This window comes from Telopea speciosissima, chromosome 2 (genome assembly GCF_018873765.1).
Source record: "Telopea speciosissima isolate NSW1024214 ecotype Mountain lineage chromosome 2, Tspe_v1, whole genome shotgun sequence".
Taxonomy (NCBI): domain Eukaryota; kingdom Viridiplantae; phylum Streptophyta; class Magnoliopsida; order Proteales; family Proteaceae; genus Telopea; species Telopea speciosissima.
The window spans coordinates 79,360,112-79,379,274 of NC_057917.1; the positions used below are offsets into that span (position 1 = coordinate 79,360,112).

At 39.3% G+C, this 19,163-nt stretch overlaps 1 protein-coding gene across 2 annotated transcripts; it reads left to right on the plus strand.

The window, feature by feature from the left end:
• Positions 1 to 1,487: 1,487 nt before the first annotated feature.
• On the plus strand, positions 1,488 to 19,041 carry LOC122649495 (F-box/kelch-repeat protein At3g06240-like). Of its 2 annotated transcripts, none has more exons than XR_006331297.1 (2): positions 1,488 to 2,754; positions 18,874 to 19,041. XR_006331297.1 is itself a non-coding variant. In XM_043842679.1 (2 exons), the coding sequence occupies exons 1-2, from the start codon at positions 1,556 to 1,558 to the stop codon at positions 18,774 to 18,776; spliced, it is 1,119 nt and encodes a 372-aa protein (XP_043698614.1). In that variant the 5' UTR covers positions 1,488 to 1,555; the 3' UTR covers positions 18,777 to 18,786. The 2 variants fall into 2 exon arrangements, 1 of the variants encoding a protein (XP_043698614.1); XM_043842679.1 differs by lacking the exon at positions 18,874 to 19,041 and adding an exon at positions 18,381 to 18,786 and having other exon boundaries at positions 1,488 to 2,278.
• Positions 19,042 to 19,163: the final 122 nt, after the last annotated feature.

Genomic DNA, 19,163 nt, shown 5'->3' on the forward strand with positions numbered 1-19,163 from the left:
TTGTCAAGATAACTTCTTTCATTGGGTCTTGTGGATCCATTCAATTCCAACCTCAGTTTTGAGATGCTGCAAACAACTGCTAGCTCAGTTGGTTGGTGGCATCGCAAGTTGGTGCATGTCCCCCAAGGAGGTCAAGGGATCGATTCTCCTGGATTGCATATTGTGCCAAAAAAAGGCACCTTTCCCCCCCTCCCCCCTTCCCCCTAATTATAGATTGTGGGCTTGTCTTAGCCTTCCCCTTAGCTTGTAGTTGGTCTATGGGCCCTTGAGTAGGATAGTCCAAAAAAACAAAGTTTTGAGATGCTTGTGATATTTGGAATTAGCATGAAACTCCATGACCTAAATCGACGGTTGACATCTTTTTTAGTTGACCACAGTGGGGGAGTATGAATACATACACAGAGATTAAGAAAATACATGGATGCTTACAAAAAAAATAAAAAAAATACATGGATGAATAAACATATATGGTGAGGGTACTTAATTGGTTTTTGATCATGAAATTTGGCATATGTCAAACTGTTTTCTAAAATACAATATGGGAGAGGATAGATGAGCACACCAATGAGAGGCGATGAAAGGGTTTCATACATGGGAGGGCAACAATGTCATTTCAAGTGAATAGGTGGGAGATAGAGAGGGATTCGTGTTAGCATACCCTCCTCCGAGAACCTTTTCCCATCCAATATATACATAGACATGAATGGAATGAAATAAATAAGAAATTAATTGAATTTCGAGTTAGGAGCCATTTTTTAAACTTGGTTTTTAATTTGGCACCTTGGCTTCGTAGACATCTCAGAAATGTCTTAGTTAGAAAATACATCAAAATAAGGACCGAGTTTTCCTCTCACCCACTATTCCATTCACCGTGAGGTAGGAGAAGGCCTCCAGAAGGCCTTTTGGGAAAATATTACAATCCTATTGGGGTTTGTGAACCCTAAGATGGTGGGTAAACCATTCTCTATGCGTGGAGGAAAATTTTGCTTTAAAAATAAGAAAGGGTTCTTGACAAAATTTATACCCTTACTTCAATTGTCCTTTAATGTAACTTGCATTCACTTGGATGGAATGGAGGGGTAGATGTGGTAAAATTCATTATTAAATTGAAAGCTAAGAATTTGAAAACTATCTTAAAATTAAGTCTTGCAATCCCTGAATTACACCTGCCTTCTTCATTTCTCAAAATTGATAGTAGAGAAACAGCTTCTCCCTTGAGAGGTGGGAGGGATGAGCACACGGACATAAACGTCAGTGGGGTCGAGCAATTTTGTTGATTGACCCAACTTGGACCCGGTCCAAAAAACACCTGGAAGGGATTAGAGACCAGGCCGGGTTTAAGAACATTGCTTCAGCCACTCATATAGAGTCATGGCGTCCTGCGTTGTGGCTTGTGCGTCGTTGTTGTAACGGAGTCGCCAAAGGCTCACAAATGGCCGAAATTGCCAAATTTGCCAGACAGATTTGCTGCAGCATGAAGCGACTGAGGAAGAAGAAGAAGAGGGAGAAAGAAGAAGAAAAAACAATCCAGCCAGCAAGAGTAGAAGAGCCAGAGATGGTGGAGATGGAGAGGCTCCCATTCGAAATAATAAGAGAGATCCTCTCAAGACTACCCGTTAAGTCTCTCTTGCGATTCAGGTGCGTCTCCAAAGACTGGCGCAGTTTAATTAGTGATCCCTTTTTCATTTCCCAGCACCTCCGTCGATCATCTGAGAAAAACCCTAGTGTCTGCCTCACTGATGGCCCTCTCTTTACTATAACTTTTGATGGGTCATCTACTGCAACGAGGGTTGATATTCCATTTAAAGGTCTAGTGGATGAAGTTGAAATCGTGGGTTCTTGTAATGGGTTGTTATGTTTATTTCCTTCTGAGCGTTTATCTGACTGGTTTGGTCTCATTAGCCCTATATACTTGTGGAATCCCGCTATAAGAGAATACAAGAGGCTTCCTGATGCCCCAGTTGGGGCCCCAAGAATGATTGGGGTTACTAATACTGTGTTAGGGTTTGGGTATGATCACATTAATAATGAATACAAAGTGGTAAGAATCGTTTACTTCAGCGAGAGCGGGATGGACAACCTTATTTTTAAGTCTGATGTCACTGTATACTCTTTGGGGACTGGGAAATGGAAGAAACTTGGAAATGTTCCTTTTGACATCAGGAACACAGACACTTCATCAAGGGCTGTAGTGAATGGATCTATTCATTGGATGGCAACTCGGGAGATCAATTCAGAAATGTCAAATTTAATAGTTTCTTTTGATGTGCGAAATGAGGTGTTCCAAGAGATACCGCTTCCCAATTATTGTGTAGAACAGGAGCCTTCCATTCTTGTCTCAGTTTTGGGAGGATGTCTGTCTTTGATTGAGTGTATCCTTGGCGGAAATGTTGAGATATGGCTGATGAAGGATTATGGCGTGAATGGGGCTTGGACTAAACAGTTCACCATTAAATTGTCATATGGTTATGAAGACTTAATCATAGTTATCCCTATAGAAATTTTGAAGAATGGTGAGATTCTGATTGAGAAGAATTTCGAAAGGCTGGTTTTGTATAACCCTGAAAGCAAAGAAGAGCGGGACCTTGAAATTCATGAGCTTCCGGATTTTGTTGAGCCGTTTATTTTCATGGAGAGTCTCGTTCCACTTTCTGATGGAAGCAGATATTAGGAGCATCAATCGGGAAAAACAAAAGGAGATGAAGAAGTAAAAATAATAAGCATTGGTAAATAGGAGCCCTGTTCTTCAATGCCGTCTTCTACTTCTTCGTGTACAAATCTTTTATTGTGTATGGGTTCACTAACTTTTTTTTTAAAACTTTTTTAAAAGTATACTCATTGGCCTGTTGCTATATCAACTCATGGTGTATGTAATTCTGGTTTTCTTTCATGTAATATTGTTTTGTTTGTTAACTTAGTTTGGCGGTTTATCATGTAATATTGTTTTGTTTGTTAAAGTTTCCTGCCTGCTAGGAGTGATTTTGGTTCAGCAATTAGTTGTTTATTTCAGGAATTTAAGTCTTGATATCCAGAATTTTAGTGTATTATTTTTCTGGTTCAGTTTTGTAGGTTTTAGTTGGTCTCCAAGCATACTGTCTAGATTATTTTGGGGTTTTGAATAATTTATTAGAAGTAAGATTCAAATTAAGGAGAACTTAATGCTCCAAAATGTGGGATACGTTATGTAAGTTGTTTATGTTACAAATTAATGGGATTATTGATTGCTTATTTCTGGTTTGCAGTTTTTTCCTAAGCCTGTGATGGCGATGTTATGCTTTATGGCTCTAAAAGTGTTTCTTACACAATATTAGATGTTCTGATAATTTTTTCTCATACCCTGCTTTTGTCTTTTGTTTCACTTGCAGAACAATGGGATAGTATATCCTTTGACACTACAATTTCCCTGATAAACATTTGTGTCCATTAATATACATCCAATGAAAAGTGTTTTCCACGTTTATCTCAAAATATTTTTGTTATAAAATGACATCACACTCTTAAAATTGTGTTATTTTCAACACTGTTCTTCAGGGTGTTTCAGTTAGGGAAACATAGTGCTTAGAGTGAATTTTATTTGCTGGTTTGTTAGCTTGGTCTGTGTCAGTTAAACTATTTCTTCCATGTGTTTCAACTATGATATGGTGCTTCCATTAATTTTTTACTTGAAGAGTCGCTAGGTTTTCTCTGTTGATATAAAAATTATTATCAGTAATGAAACATCTGAATCTTCAGAGCTGAAAGAAGAGTTTGAGGTGTTCAGTGTGCTATCATGCGGGTAGCTTTTCCCACTTACAGTATAGAAAATTAGGCTGCTCTACCTTTGCAGGGTTATATCTTGCTGTTACACCTTTTCCTAGTGTTAAAGTGTATCTACCGTGGGGATATGTTTCCTAATTAGCTTAGATTCTAATTGTTATTCTTTCTTATTCCTGTGTAAGTAGGATTTAGGTTCCTAATTAGTCTTTAGGAATAACTAGTTGTAATTAGTTTAAGTTTCCTACTGTGTAAAGGATTGGTTTTATTATAAATAAACTGCTAGTATGATAAGAGACCTTATCTCACTATCACCTAGCTTCTCTCCACTTTCGCTTCTTCGCCCTCAGCCAGGGTTATATCTTGCTGTTACAGCTTTTCCTAGTGTTAAAGTGTATCTACTGTGGGGATATGTTTCCTAATTAGCTTAGATTCTAATTGTTATTCTTTCCTATTTCTATTGTAAGTAGGATTTATGTTCCTAATTAGTCTTTAGGAATAACTAGTTGTAATTAGTTTAAGTTTCCTACTATGTACAGGATTGGTTTTATTATAAATAAACTGCTAGTACGATAGGAGACCTTATCTCACTATCACCTAGCTTCTCTCCACTTTCGCTTCTTCGCCCTCAATCTCTCTTCTCTTCTCTCTCTGTACTTGCCGTTGTTGGTTACAGATCCTTGGTTTGTCTCATGGTATCAGAGCTGTAACCAATAGTTGATTCTCTCCTGGATTATAGCCGTTTTGAGGGTCATTTTAGGTCTCTGGTTTGAAGAAGGAAACCCTAGTTCATAGAAGACGGAGAAAAACAAGGGTTTCATATACTGGTTTTGATGAAACTGAAGTAATATCTGAAGATCATACCGGGTGTGCATCAATTGCTGAATCTTGCTGCTAAAACCTCTACTGATTTATTATTGTTTCTGCAGCCGGAAAAAAAAAAAATTACCTAATCTGTTATTGCTGAAGTTGAGTTCGACTGCTATTGGGTTGGTGCTCTGTCGTTATTGAAGGAGACTGGGAGCCCTTCTTAGCTATCAGTTATTGCTGATATTGTTATCGGTTTATACGACAACAACAACAACGAACTCAGCCTTATTCCAACTTAATGGGGTCGGCTACATGGATCCAAGCAGAAGAAAAACTGAGTTCTAACCAAAAAAGGGAAAGAAAAGATGGGAGAAGAGGGATGGGGAAAGAGATGAGAAATGGAAAATGGAAAATGATAAATGAAAGATGGGGAATAAATAAAAAAATGAAAGATTGTAAGAGGAATGAGGCACAGTCCAGACACCTTCAATACCTGAATCGATTCCTTTGCTAATTCATTTGCTGATTTATTGCTCGTGGGTTGAAGACTTGAAATCGATTTGCTTGCTGTCGAAAACCCAAGACGATATCAATTTTTCTACTATGGCCTTTCATCCTCTGTTGAAGGGTGCCTGGGTGTATCAAGGAAATACTGGTTACCGCTGGCTATTGTTACTGCTATCAAGGAGATATTGGTTACCGCTGGTCCGCTGGCTTTTCCCTTGAATTTCATGTTGTCGATTGCTGCTATTGTCCTCTTCATCCTTGTGATTTGCCGCTGTCTATTTCCCTAGTTCTTGCCTCGACAAAATTCCTTTCTCGACTGCCTGTTTGCACCCCCTGGTTGCGTCTCGAAGGAGGAGATGATGGAGTCATGCCCGTTACCGCCTCCCCTCTCACCCCCTTATTGCTGAGAATCGTGGTTGAAGATGATGGTATTCCCATGATTTTCTGTTTTATTTTATTTCCTGGTCTCCATATATGCCCCTTCCCTTATGTCTAATTCAATCAATTCCATATTTAGATCAATAAATACTATTGCCTCTCTTGTCCATTCCCCTATTAAACTACCAAATTGCCATCCTTTGAAAATTCTGATTATTTACCAATGTGCCATTCCTTCCTTTTATTTACAACCCTATTGCCATTTGTGGGCCAATATCACCCAATTAGGGTCTTGGACCCCTATATTACAACAGTTTGGGTTGAAAATGTTTGAAGATTGGTATTTGCATGGAGTGATTGTTGTTATTATTAGGGATTATTATTGTTCATATTTGTCTAAATCAGGTTTATTTTGTATCGGCTACCGTGAGGGGGAGAATGAAAATTATTTTATTGGAGATTATGTGCAGCTACTCTTAATTATAGGATATATTGTGGTGCTCATCCTTCGAGATGCTGATTATTGTTGCCATTTGATGGTGGAATATTTTTTATTGCATCTTCTGCATTATCTGTTCGTGTGTGATACTACACGTGAGGGGGAGATTGGAGTTATTATCTACTCGATTGGAGTTATTATTTGCTCAAGTCATCGGTTGAAGATTATTATTATTTATTTGTTCATGCCCTTAGCAATAATTTTATCTATGAAGATGGTATTCAGAAACAAAGCATATTTATTTGGTCTACAGCAACCTGATGCTGCTATTTGGTTCGCAGTAACCTATACTGCCTATTTGGTTATTTGGTCTACAAGAACCTGATGTTGTCTGATCCGTGGTAACCTATACTGCATATTTATCATTGGAAGTTTTATCTGAGATCTCTGTTTGAGGCTTGTAAGTACCGTGGTCCTCGGGACGAGGGTTCCTCAGCCTCTTGGCGACAAGGATTGACTTCGATGAATAACGGCGTATCGTTCCGATATATCATCATGGGGATTGGGATCATGCTTTATAAAGGAATGGAGTCACCACCTAGGATTAGGGCCTAGGACCCAATGGGTGTAGCCCCATCCGGGGTTAGCGGAAAGGGCTACGTGATTCCATATGGTTTGGTCAGAGATTCAGGGTAAGTAGTCAGGTTACGAGGGTGCGAAGGTATTAGGCACCCACCTCGCCCGGATAAACCGGTCTTTCTACTAGATGCTGGTTTTCGAATATTCTCCCTTAATAATATATCCTATACTAACATGTAAGGCTAAGTTATGATGCACTAATCATGACAAAGAAGGAAAAATCATTATTATGTACACTAAAATGAGTTACTTTAATTGTTTACATTATGCCAAAAAATAATAAGAAGGAAAGAGACAGATACATGTTAAGAAATACACAAACTAAATGAAAGCGCACCGAGTGCGAAATATGTGATGTCCCACGGCTCAAGTGGAGACGGACGATCGACTTGTCTCTCTCTTGTCGGACAGAATGAGGGCTATACGAGATGAGTTTTGTTACTCAGACTTCAGGCAGAGTAACAGCTATATAAGAGATTCTCGTTATCTGTAGACAGACAGAAAAACGGCTGTGAAGGGGGTTTTTCGTTATCCGTACACTAACGGGATAACAATACCCAAGAGCAGAATCGCTCTATGCTTAGATGGGTAACCGAAGGATCTACCCACGTCGAAGAACTCCACTCAGTCACATAGTCATGAGAGAAAGACGGAGGAAAAGAGGGTGAAAAAGGGGGCAAAACAAGCCCTGGAGGGTCTCCCTACCCGAGAAAAGCTTGAGAAATGAGGGAGGGGGACCCTCCTATTTATAGGGAGGGGAGGGTGAGCAGTACCTTCTTTAACGTTTAGTAAAAGGGTCTGATAAGTCATTTTAGGGATGTTAGAGTGATTTGGTTCCGATGTAGGGACAAGAGTCCTTCTTGAGAGAGATACCGATGTCTGTCAATGTCCTGTTGTCATCATCGCCGGGGGGTGACAAAATTCAGTGTCTACAAGGCTCAATATCTGCCTTTGTTTGAGGAGAATACTACTTACTACTTGCCTTCCTTGAGAAGGGCTTTTAATGTAGCCGTTGGATGCTGCACTTTATCTTTCTTTAAGAATATTACTACCTACTACTGACCTTCTTTGTGTAGTGCTACCTACTACTAGCCTTCTTTGTGAAGTGCTTTTGATATTGCTTTTGTTATTATGATATTGTGAATTGCGGTTCGTGTTCATTATCGCTTATTTTGCTCGTTGCTGGTTGGTTCTATTTGACACGAAGAATATTATCTATTGAAGTTGTTGATGATTGATGTGTTTGTTTTGATATTGTTACCTGAATGAAGTTCTCCCTGTGCTCACTGGCGTCTACCATTACTGATTTACTATTTATGCTCAAGACTAATGCAGCTTTTTAATATCTATTCTTTTTATTCCAAGCTGGAGCCTTTTGATATGTATACTCTAGCTTGAGGGGGAGTGTTAAAGTATATCTACCGTGGGAATGTTTCCTAAGTAGCTTAGATTCTAATTGTTATTCTTTCCTATTCCTATTCTAAGTAGGATTTAGTTTCCTATTCAGTCTTTGGGAATAGCTAGTTGTAATTAGTTTAAGTTTCCTACTATGTAAAGGATTGGTTTTATTATAAATAAACTGCTAGTACGATAAGAGATCTTATTTCACTATTGCTTAGCTTCTCTCCATTTTCTTCTTCCCCCTCAATCTCTCTTCTCTTTCTCTCTCTCTCTCTCTCTCTCTCTCTCTCTCTACTGGCAGGTACTGGTTCAGGTACTGGTTTGTCACTCCCTCTCATTAACTTGAAAATTGGCCTTCTTTTAGGCTATCTTTGAGCAACACAAGCAGTGTAAATTTTTTTGACCTGCTACACTGAAACTTGTGACAACCTAGTGGTTGTTGGTTCGAGTCAGGAAACAAACTCTCCACAAAGCGGGGGTAAGGCTATGTATATTATGACCCTCTCCAGACCCGGCAGTGGCGGGAGCCTTGTGCACTGAGTATGCCCTTTACACTGAAACTTGTGAAGAAATCCTCTTTCTTCCACTGTTTTTCCTTTTTCTTTTCCTTACTAGTTGAGGACATGACGAGAGAACACAGGAGGTCATTAGAATGTTTCAAGCTTCTCTTCATGCTAAATCGTCATCAGTTTCATGCTTGGGTTTTGTTGAGTTATGCTTATGGATATGTGCATTTGGGTTTTGTTAGGCTATGCATGGGTTTTTGTTAGGGAAGGAGGTGGGAGTTTCTGCATTGAGCTTTGAACACTTTCCCTTAAACAGGGGAGTTCCTTCTGTTTTCTCCAGTGTTTATATGCTTCTAGGATGCTGATCTGTCCAGTAGATTGATGGAATTCTTAGGTTCCACTTATTTTTCTAAAGGAAAACTTTTAGCTCTTCCTTTTTTCAGTACTTGATGTGCTTTTGGGTGTTTTTATTGTGCTAACTACAAACATTTTGGATTTTCTAGTTTATACTCATCTTATTTCTTTGATGTCACACTAAATTTTTGTTGCAGGTGACCAGATTAGACAACATAATTTTCATCATTTATGGGCTAATATGTGGTCCGTATAGGCATGTGTCTATAGATAGTCATTTGATAATTATTAGTGTCTATGACATGTCACTTTTTGTGTCAATCATCTTCTGCCTAGGATGCAAGCTTTGAAGCGAAGGCAGAGGAATGGTGTCCAAAAATTGTCTGTGATTGGATACAAATAGTTAATCTTGTAGAATATTATGTCGGTAATGGTATTTACCACAATAGCTGTGGCTGTTGGCTTGGCCTATTTGTGTTACAACAAAAGAAAGCTAAATGTAAAACTGGTGTAATCCCCTCCCCCCTGACATTGTGTGCTTCTGCCCAATCCTTCAAGTGTGTCTGTTTGGTGACTCTGTTTTAATAATTGCATGCAATCTAGCGAGTGATTTTTTCTTTAAATTTATCTGATTACTTCACTGTAGTAGAGATTTTAAGTTTGCTGTCCAGGTCTTGTACTGCTAGTCTGATATTGTGCCATTATTCACTGCTTTGGGCTCTTAAATATTACATTGCATGCAATCTAACCAGTAATTTCCTCTATAAACTTAATGATTACTTAACTGGAGTTTCATGGGTTGGGTTCAAAAGCTGTGTCCTCATTCATCTTTAAAGAAGCAGAGAGTCATGATCTCAGGCATTAAAAGACTTGGGAATAGTTATCCATAGTACACGGTATGCTAAATTGTGAGTTATATCGGTCCCATATTCTGTGAGGTTGACAAAGTCCCAATAAAATAATTCAAAAAATTCCAACCATGATTCATGATGCAGGGAAAATTTTGAATGCAGGAAAGAAGTGCCAATTTCCAATACAATTGCATATAAGGGTATCAAAGTTTGCTTCTCTCCAATCCTAGAGACAGGTTATATTTAGCTGGTACAGTTTGGGCCTTGAGTTGGGGTTGTGCAAGTCCTACACTAATGGCTGAAAAATACAACAATGCATGTGACATACATGGCCGGAGCGTATTTTATTGAATTTGAGTTTAAAATTTGATATGTGGTGAATCCATAATATGCACAACTAATCCAATTCTTGGCTCTGCTTGTTTCGACGTCAAATTTTATCTGCAAAATTTTAAATGTTGAAAAGCGAGAAAATTTTTCTAACATGTAAAATTTTACATTTACGCATTAAAATTTGGCATGTAAAATTTTTCAGGTAGAAGAACTCAGGTATTTCAACAAGAAGCAAAATCATATATTACTCTTCCCAGCAAGATATTATCCAATCCGTATGCATAATCCGATAAATTACACAGTTATGACATTTCTCGATGTGTAAATCCTCTTATTCCACCCCCCCTCCAAATCCTTCACCCCTTGTTGCCCTTCGTTGAGTTAGGTTGCCAACCCCTAGTGGTCGGGTCCTTGATAGGAGCTGATTAAAAAAAAAAGAAAAAAAAAAAGACGATAGGTATGAAAACTTTTGCCATATTTTTAATAAGAAAAAAAATTTCTTGTGCGGGGAGTGTACTGCAAACGCACAGACAGTGGGGAGACAAAATCACTGTCACACCCCCATGATGCTTTACATGCTCTCATTCGCCCTATGCACATGCAGGGTTTATGCTCCCCCACATAGAACTCTTGCTCTTTCATTAATTAGTTTTTCACTTTTTCTTAAGATTCTTGGTTGTTGAAGCTTCAAGGGCCAATGAGAGTGCGGGCAAAGGGAGAGAGAGCTAAGACAATAGAGATAGAGATTGAGACTTAAAGTCTTAAACAACTGAGCCCAGAGTTGCCGACGGTGCTAAGAGACCGTAGAACAGCCAGTACTTGAAGGTGAGAGAGTGTGAGACAAAGGGGTTTGAGGAGGTTGGGACCTGAAATTTCATACTCTGAAATTTTGAATGCTACTCTTCACCCTTGACTCTTCTTTCTCCTCTATTCTTTACTCACAAGTAGGTGTGTCAAAATTGAGCTGAACCGGGTAAATCGATCCAAACTGAACCAAAATGGCCCAGATCGAGCCGCACCGATTTTTTATTGGACAGGTTTCAGATTGGGGTATTACGACCCCGAAACTGAGCCGAACCACTGAAAACCCAAAGAATCCGACACCAAACAACAGACCAAAAATCGAAATCAAACCAATTTACCCCGATAAGAAAATGATAACAACCTGAAACCCATTAAAAAAAAAAAGATTTTTTTCACAGTTTTGTATACATATGTATGTTAAATTGAACCCAAACCGGACCGAAATTGAAACTAATCGTGATAACAAACCGATACAACCTGAATCCAAACCGAACCAAAATCAAACTTTCCTTATTGGTTTGGTTTCAGATTCACCATGCGATCCATTCCCACACCAAAACCGATTCAACGCAAACCAAAATCGGCCTGAACCGATGGATTGACACCTCTACATCACGTCACACAAGTGATGGAAGACGAGAAGAAATGAAATTCTTCTACCACTTTCTCTAAAATAAGCATCATCGTTGAAAAAGCATCTTTCATTTAAAATCATTATCGTGGCCTTCTCATTTTCCTTGTGTGAATCTAGTCATCCTCACTCGTTTTGGGACACCATAGGGTAGGGGTGTCAATTGGTCGGTTTGGTCCGGTTTTGGTTTGGGTTTTTTGGTTTCGGTGTGGTTTTTAGAGAAACCGAGACCAATCCAATAAGAACTTTTTGGATTCGGCTCGGTTTCCCGTTTCGGTTTCGGTTTATGATAACGGGTTGATATCGGTTTGGATTCGGTTCGGTACTGGGTTTAAACAAGTTGGGTTCGCTTTGTGCCTATTTTCTTCTCTTTCTCTTTTCAACTACATAAAATATTTCATTAGCCCCACACTTAAAAAGGAGATCAATGGAATAAGCATTGTTACAAATCAATTTCCCTATTTTCATAGGCTCATACTCATTGATTTGTAACAATTTATCTTACAACCATAAATTTGCTCACTAATATTGAAATCAATTCAATGATTCATAACCTTATACTCATTATTTTCTTATCGGTTTCATTCAGTTCGGTTTTCGATTTGTTATCGGTCGGTCCGGTGCGGTCTGGTTTTCAACCGGTCCCGTCATACCCTTGTCCAAAACCAATCCAATAAGGATCGGTTCGGTTCGATCTCGGGTTTTTTTCGATCGGTTTTGATTGATCTTAACGGTTCGGGCTAGGTTTTGACACCCTTACCATAGGGTAAACAAAATGGTTAAATCTGAAAGTTAGTCATAAATCAACCAACACTAACACTGTTGTGGGGACTTCAATAAGTGTTTCAAAGTCAGTTTCCTAATGGTTTTTAAACCCAATTCGGCTCTCCTCCAGCAGTCCAGCATGACTTCTTTGGTACAAAGAAAGTACAGAGTCCGAATACTTTACAAAGACAACAACTACTTGAACATGATCATGAGTCTTTAAACCACCACATGCATCTTGAATTTGCCGGATGGAAGAATGCAACCAGTGTGACTTTTGTACATTGAGTTTTTTGTTGTATTGATAAAGCCTTGCCTGGCCTTCCCCTTCTCCATTCTCAGTTTGCATTCTCTTCTTTGAAACATAAATGGCAGCAATCGATGTGTCCTTTTCGATTATGGGATTCTCTAGTATAGAGACGTTCTCAGTTCCTAATATACAAGGAACAACCACGTTCGAAGATTTCAAAGCTAGAGTCGAAGAAATGTACGGTGCTATTGTAGCCCGTCAAACTTGGCTTATTGAGGATGGGATGGAGTTAGCAAACTTTGATGAGTTAACATTTAGAGAATTGGATTCTTGGGCTTCTTCCGAAGGTGTATTTCTGATACTAAACTATGCGGACAGAACTGATAAAGTCTCTTTAACAGTTCGTGAACATCCAAATCTTGCACGAGCTTTGGGCATTGGGGAACTACTTGATGTAGGTAATGTTATTCTATCACCTATGTTTTTTGAAATGTGGGAGAGTGATACAGTGTCTGTATTGGAGAGCAAAATCGAAATTGAGTTCTATGGAATGATGATTCAAAAGGATGCGTTAGTTCCTATTCCTTTTTTTAGGCTAGTTATCTAAACTAAACGAATAATGAATTCATCAGCCCGTCTCAAGTACTATTTCCTTGATAATGGTTCTACGATCACAATTAAAAGTGAGGAGGAAGAATCATCTGATGGTTCTGGAGATGGGGAAGGAGCACCTGCTACTGAAGCTGATGAAGAGGGAGAAGGAACTGATACTGAAGGTGATGATGAGGAAGAAGGATCTGATATTTGTAGGATTAAGCGCTTACCAATCCCCCAAAAGATGTCTTGTGAGGGAAGGTGTAACTTTAATTCCTTATTGCACACCAGCCAACGCGCATCGCTCCCTCACCCGAGCTGGGATCTGGGCAGGGTATTTTGGGTCACTCCCAACAATCCCCCCCCAAATGCATGCCCAATAACAGAGCACCCATGACACTAATGCACGTTCAATAACAGAGCACCCATGGCACTAATGCACGCCCAATAACAGAGCACCCATAGACCCGAGGAGACTCGAACTCGTGACCACTTGCTCTGATACCAATTGTAGGATTAAGCGCTTGCCAATCCCCTAAAAGACGTCTTATAAGGGAAGGTGCAACTTTAATTTCTTATTGCACACTAGCCAGCGCGCATCGCTTCCTTGCCCGAGCCGGGATCTGGGCAGGACATTTTGGGTCACTCCCAACAATATTGAAGGTGATGATTAGGAAGAAGAAGAAGCAGCTGATACTGAAGGTGATAATGAGGAAGAAGAGGAAGAAGAAGAAGAAGAAACTAATCAATATTGAAGGTGATGATGAGGAAGAAGAAGCAGTAATTAATGGTTACCATGAAGTGGCATCGTCGACATCTGGAGAAGGTTCGTCTGATGATGAGTGATAATAGTATATGTACGTCTCTCTGATGGAGATACGTTATAGGTATAGTTATAGGTTTAGTGTCGGTTTGAGTCTGAGGTTTCTAACTGTTGCTGTTTTATTTTTCATTAATGTTGTTCTCTATTTCAAACATGTTTGCCTTCCTCTGCATTTTCTGTAATGCAGAAGACGGTGGAGGAGTGACAATATATAGTTTTTGTCGGATCAAGCGCTTGCCAATCTCCCAAAAGACGCATTGTGAGGGAAGGTGCAACTTTATTTTCTTATTGCACACCAGCCAAAGCGCATCGCTTCACGCCCGAGCCTAGATATGGGTGGGTGTTGGATTCCCCAACAATCCCCCCCAATACACGCTTAGGGACCACTCGCAAGTACAGTCTGCTCCGCAGTATGTCAGACGCAAGGAGACTCAAACTCACGACCACCTGCTCTGATACCAATTATGGGATAACCTAGAGGGGGGTGAATATGTTATCACTAATGAAATATTATCTTTTTTGAAATTTTCTTTAATTAAGACAAGATAGAGAGATAAATTGCGTAAATGGAAGACACACAAAATTTATAGTGGTTCGGTTAAACTTAGCCGACGTCCACTCCTCTCAACCTTGAGAGAATTTCACTAGTTTCTTCCTTTCAGTATAGTAGGTGGGAAGAACACATTTACAATCTTTTTCTACGGGATAAGAGGATCCCAATCTTTTAAGGATAAGAGAATCCGAATCTTTTAAGGATAAGAGGATCCGAATCTTCTAAGGATAAGATGATCCTTGCAAAACCTAAGTACAGTCTAGGCTAATGCAACAATGCTTTATAAACTCAAAAGCATAAACAAATACAAAAGAGAAAAGGTAAGGAATACCTAAGCAATGAGTGTGATGTGTACTCCTTACAAGTGTCGAATGATGCAAAATGAATGCTTATAAATGAAGACATTCTTTAAGACTATTATTTAGAGTGCAAGCATGTTAAGGTCCTTTGAGCTTTGAAGTTAATCTTCAAGTGATATTGCTGTGGACAAGATGACTTCAATGATGAGAGCAATAATTGACTTTTCACCTTTCACAAAAGTTGGATTTTGGACTGTAGTGGATGGGTGAAAAGGTCTGACATGTTCTCTATTTATAGGCTCATTAATGACCTTTAGAACATGTGCAAAATGTGCTCTAACGGATCTATTTTTAACCCATCCGGTCGACCTGAAGATTGATCCGGTCGACAGGATCATAGCCGTTGGAAAAACTAACCGTTAAAAACTAGTCGTTGGAGGGCAATATTGGCATCCGGTCGATTGGATCATCGTCCCACTTGATCCGATCGATCAGATCATTTCTGGGAACGTACCAGTGAAGCCACTACTGCACCCGATCGATGCATACACTGTGATCCGGTCGACTGGATCACAGATCGGATCCCTGTCTTGGCTTGATTCAGATAGTTTGACTGCGGGGATTGGTCCGGGATTTTCTCCAACTAATTCCAACATATTTTAAGGTTAAAGGGGGTTCAATTTCAACCTCTTAAAGTCTCTAAATGATGTATATGCTTTTTCATTTATTTAATGCAAATGTAATTACAAGTATGCAGTGAGTGTGTTTAAGTATGTGCACACGAGCATCTTGATGAGGGTCTTGATTTCTTTCTTCAAGTGATGTTCTTCAATCTTCAAAGGATCTTTCAAACTCTTCTTTCTTGAAAAGCTTCGTATGCCGTTGAGATCTTGATCTTTAAGACTTTGTCTGAACATCTTTACTTCGTACTATATGTCTTCTACTGCTTTGACTTTATTAGTCATGTTGACATATAGACATATACAAGACCTTGTCCAATATGTTTGTTATCATCAAAACAATTATGGTGATGAGGTAGAATTCCTCAACAAATTTAACCAGTTAACTTGGAGTTGGTTCTCGGTTTGATCAACTTAGAAACCTATTATTACCTCTCAAAACAGTATACTGTAGAATTGACCTGGGTAGAATGGATTAATGGTTGAACAATACAAACTTTTTACAGGTCAATAATCACTCTGGAATTTAATTTATACATTGACCCCAGGAGTTGCGGTGTGTAAACATTGCTAATCCCCCCCCCATAGTCATTTTTTACCACAATCTAATGTGTAATGTGAGCATATTTCCTAGTCCCAGGTCATCATGTCCATAGTTGTTACTGCGTCTTGGTAACCCTAGGCGTTAGAGGAGGGGAAAAATTCAGTTGACACTAGCAAGGGGCCTAGGGGGTATGTTTGTAAGGGTATTATGGGTATTTAGATTATATTTGGGTGATGACAACATCACTTAACAATTCTCATCTAACGGTAGGGGTACGTTTGTATGAATCTTTCAAAATACAGCAATAGAACGCATCTCCTTTTTGGATTGAGAGGTTCCAACGAGGAGGGTTCATAGTCTTCAAAACCATATATTACTCCGGCTGCTCAAGAGAAACTCCACCATCGCTAATGGTTGCTTTTGGTCGTCTTGAATTCAATCCATGAGTGTCTTTTTTATTGGGATCATAGCAATTTTAAGTCAATTCAACCGTGGATCTAATTTCAACTAGTAACTGTTGGATTGGATTCATAGGTGAATTCACATTGAAAATTACTCTGACCCCAAAAAATAGACATTAATGGATTAAAAAAAAAAACACTAAGGTTTGATTGGTGGTTGTAGAAGATTCATCATCACTGAAATTAATGGTAATTTGCATAAAACCATTAGTGAGAATAAAAGCATACACTACACTAGAAAGTATTTCATTTCCAAATATGCCAGTTGGAGTAAGTGATGCAACTCTGTTCATTGAACCTTTGCAAAGCCCATTTAATTGGGATATTATCTCTGGGATTGAAAGGATGGATTCACAGATATTATCAAGAAAGCCATTCTCCACCACCCTGGTGGTTCACCAAGTTAGGATTTTTGAAAATGGGGGGGGGGGGGGAAACATAAAATAAGTTTTAAAAAGAAAATGAAGACAAAGTATATAAGGATAAGCAAAAACTGTTGGGGAATCCAACGCCTGTCCAGATCCCGGCTCGGGCGCGGAGCGATGCTCGCTGGCTGGTGTGTAATAAGGAAATAAAGTTGCACCTTCCTTCACAAGGCGTCTTTTAGGGGATTGGCAAGCGATTGATCCGACAATTGGTATCAGAGCGGGAGCTCAAAATTGAGACTATAGTTGCTCTAACTTGAGCTAAAAAGCTCCATGACATCTTCATCATCCTCACACCAAATTGAGAGACTTAACACTGCTAGGCCACCATACTTCGATGGTGAAGGATTTGCCTATTGGAAGTGTAGGTTCAAGAATTTTGTATGTGCCCATGATATTGATGTATGGATTGTGTTTGAAGAAGGCCCGTACGAAATCACTAAAACTGTTGGAGATATAGAAATACCCAAATCTAGAAATAAATGGACTGCAACTGATAAGCAGAAAATTCAACATAATCATAAAGCAATTACATTTCTTCAATGTCATCTTAATGAAAAAGATTTTAATAGAACTAGTATCTATGACACAGCTAAAGAAATATTTGATAAACTTGTTGATTGCATAAAAATCTCTATTGGATTGTCATTTAATTTCCCTCTTCTTTTAGTGGGGTCGGGTAATTTTGTTGATTGACCGGATTGACCCCTGTCCAAAAAAACCAGGAATGGCATTGGAGACCAGGCCGGGTTTTAGAACATTGCTTCACTGCTTCAGCCACTCATATATAGAGGATGAAGCGACCGGAGATGAGGCAAAAGATGGAGAAAGAAGAAGAAAAAACAATCCAGCCAGCAAGAGAAGAAGAGGTAGAGATAGGGAAGATGCAGACGCTCCCATTCGAAATAATAAGAGAGATTCTCTCAAGACTACCCGTTAAGTCTCTCTTTCGATTCAGGTGCGTCTCCAAAGACTGGCGCAGTTTAATTAGTGATCCCTTTTTCATTTCCCTGCACCTCAATCGATCATCTGAGAAAAACCCTAGTCTCTCCCTCACTGATGGCCATAATGTTCTCTTCACTGTACCTATTGATGGGTCATCTACTGCTACGATGGTTGATATGCCATTTGAGGATCTGTTGGATAATGCTGAAATCGTGGGATCTTGTAATGGGTTGTTATGTTTAGTTGTTTCTCAGAGTTGGCCTATATTCTTGTGGAATCCCGCTATAAGAGAATTCAAGGAGCTTCCTGATCCCCCGATTGAGTCCCGAAGAATTGGGGGGTTTACTGATACTGTGTTAGGGTTTGGGTATGATCCCATTAATAATGAATACAAAGTGGTAAGAATTATTTACATCTGCGTGGGGAGCTGGGAGGACACCCCTTTTTTTGAGTGTGATGATGTCAAGGTATTCTCCTTGGGGACTGGGAAATGGAAGAAACTTGGAAATGTCCCTTTTGGCATAAACTCCATGTCATCACAGGCTGTAGTGAATGGATCTATTCATTGGATGGCATATCAGGAGATCAATTCAGTAATGTCGAAGTTAATAGCTTCTTTTGATGTGCGAAATGAGGTGTTCCGAGAGATACAACTTCCCAATTGTGTAGAAGCAAAGCCTAATGGTTGTGTCAGAGCTTTGGGAGGATTCCTGTCTTTGATTGAGTGTATCCCTGGCGGAAATGTTGAGATATGGGTGATGAAGGATTATGGTGTAAACGGTTCTTGGACTAAACAGTTCACCATTGAATTGCTATATGGTTATGGTTTTGAAGACTCTAGAGAAGTTTTTCCTAAAGAGATTTTGAGGAGTGGTGAGATTCTAATTGAGAAGAATAACAAAAATCTGGTTTTGTATAACCCTGAAAGCAAAGGAGAGAGGGAACTTGAAATTAATGGGCTTCCAGATGCGTTTGAATCATTTCTTTTCATGGAGAGTCTCGTTCCACTTTCTGATGGAAGCAGATATTAGGAGCATCAATCAGGGTTGGGGGGGGGGTTGGGAGGGAAGACGATGAAGAAGTAAAAATGATGACCATTGGTGAATAGGAGCCCTGTTCTTCAATGCAATCTTCTACTTCTTCATGTACAAATCTTTTATTGTGTAGAGGTTCACTAACTCTTTTAGGAGTACACTCATTGGTGTGTGCTATATCAACTCATGGTGTATGTAATTGTGGTTCTGTTCCAACTATGGTTTCCTTTAGGATGTTCATCTCTTTTGCATCAGCTTAGTTTGACGGCTTATTATGTTATATTGTTTTGTTTGTTAAAGTTGCCAGCCTGCTCGGATTGATTTTGGTTCAGCACTTAGTTGTTTATTTCAGCCATTTAAGTCTTGAAGTCTAAATTTTGAGTT

Coding starts and splice junctions, on each gene's coding strand:
- LOC122649495 (XM_043842679.1), top strand. CDS start 1,556: ATGGTGGAGATGGAGAGGCTCCCATTCGAAATAATAAGAGAGATCCTC. Junction 2,279..18,380: donor CTTTTGATGTGCGAAATGAG/GTGTTCCAAGAG, acceptor GTGCGAAATGAG/GTGTTCCGAGAGATACAACT.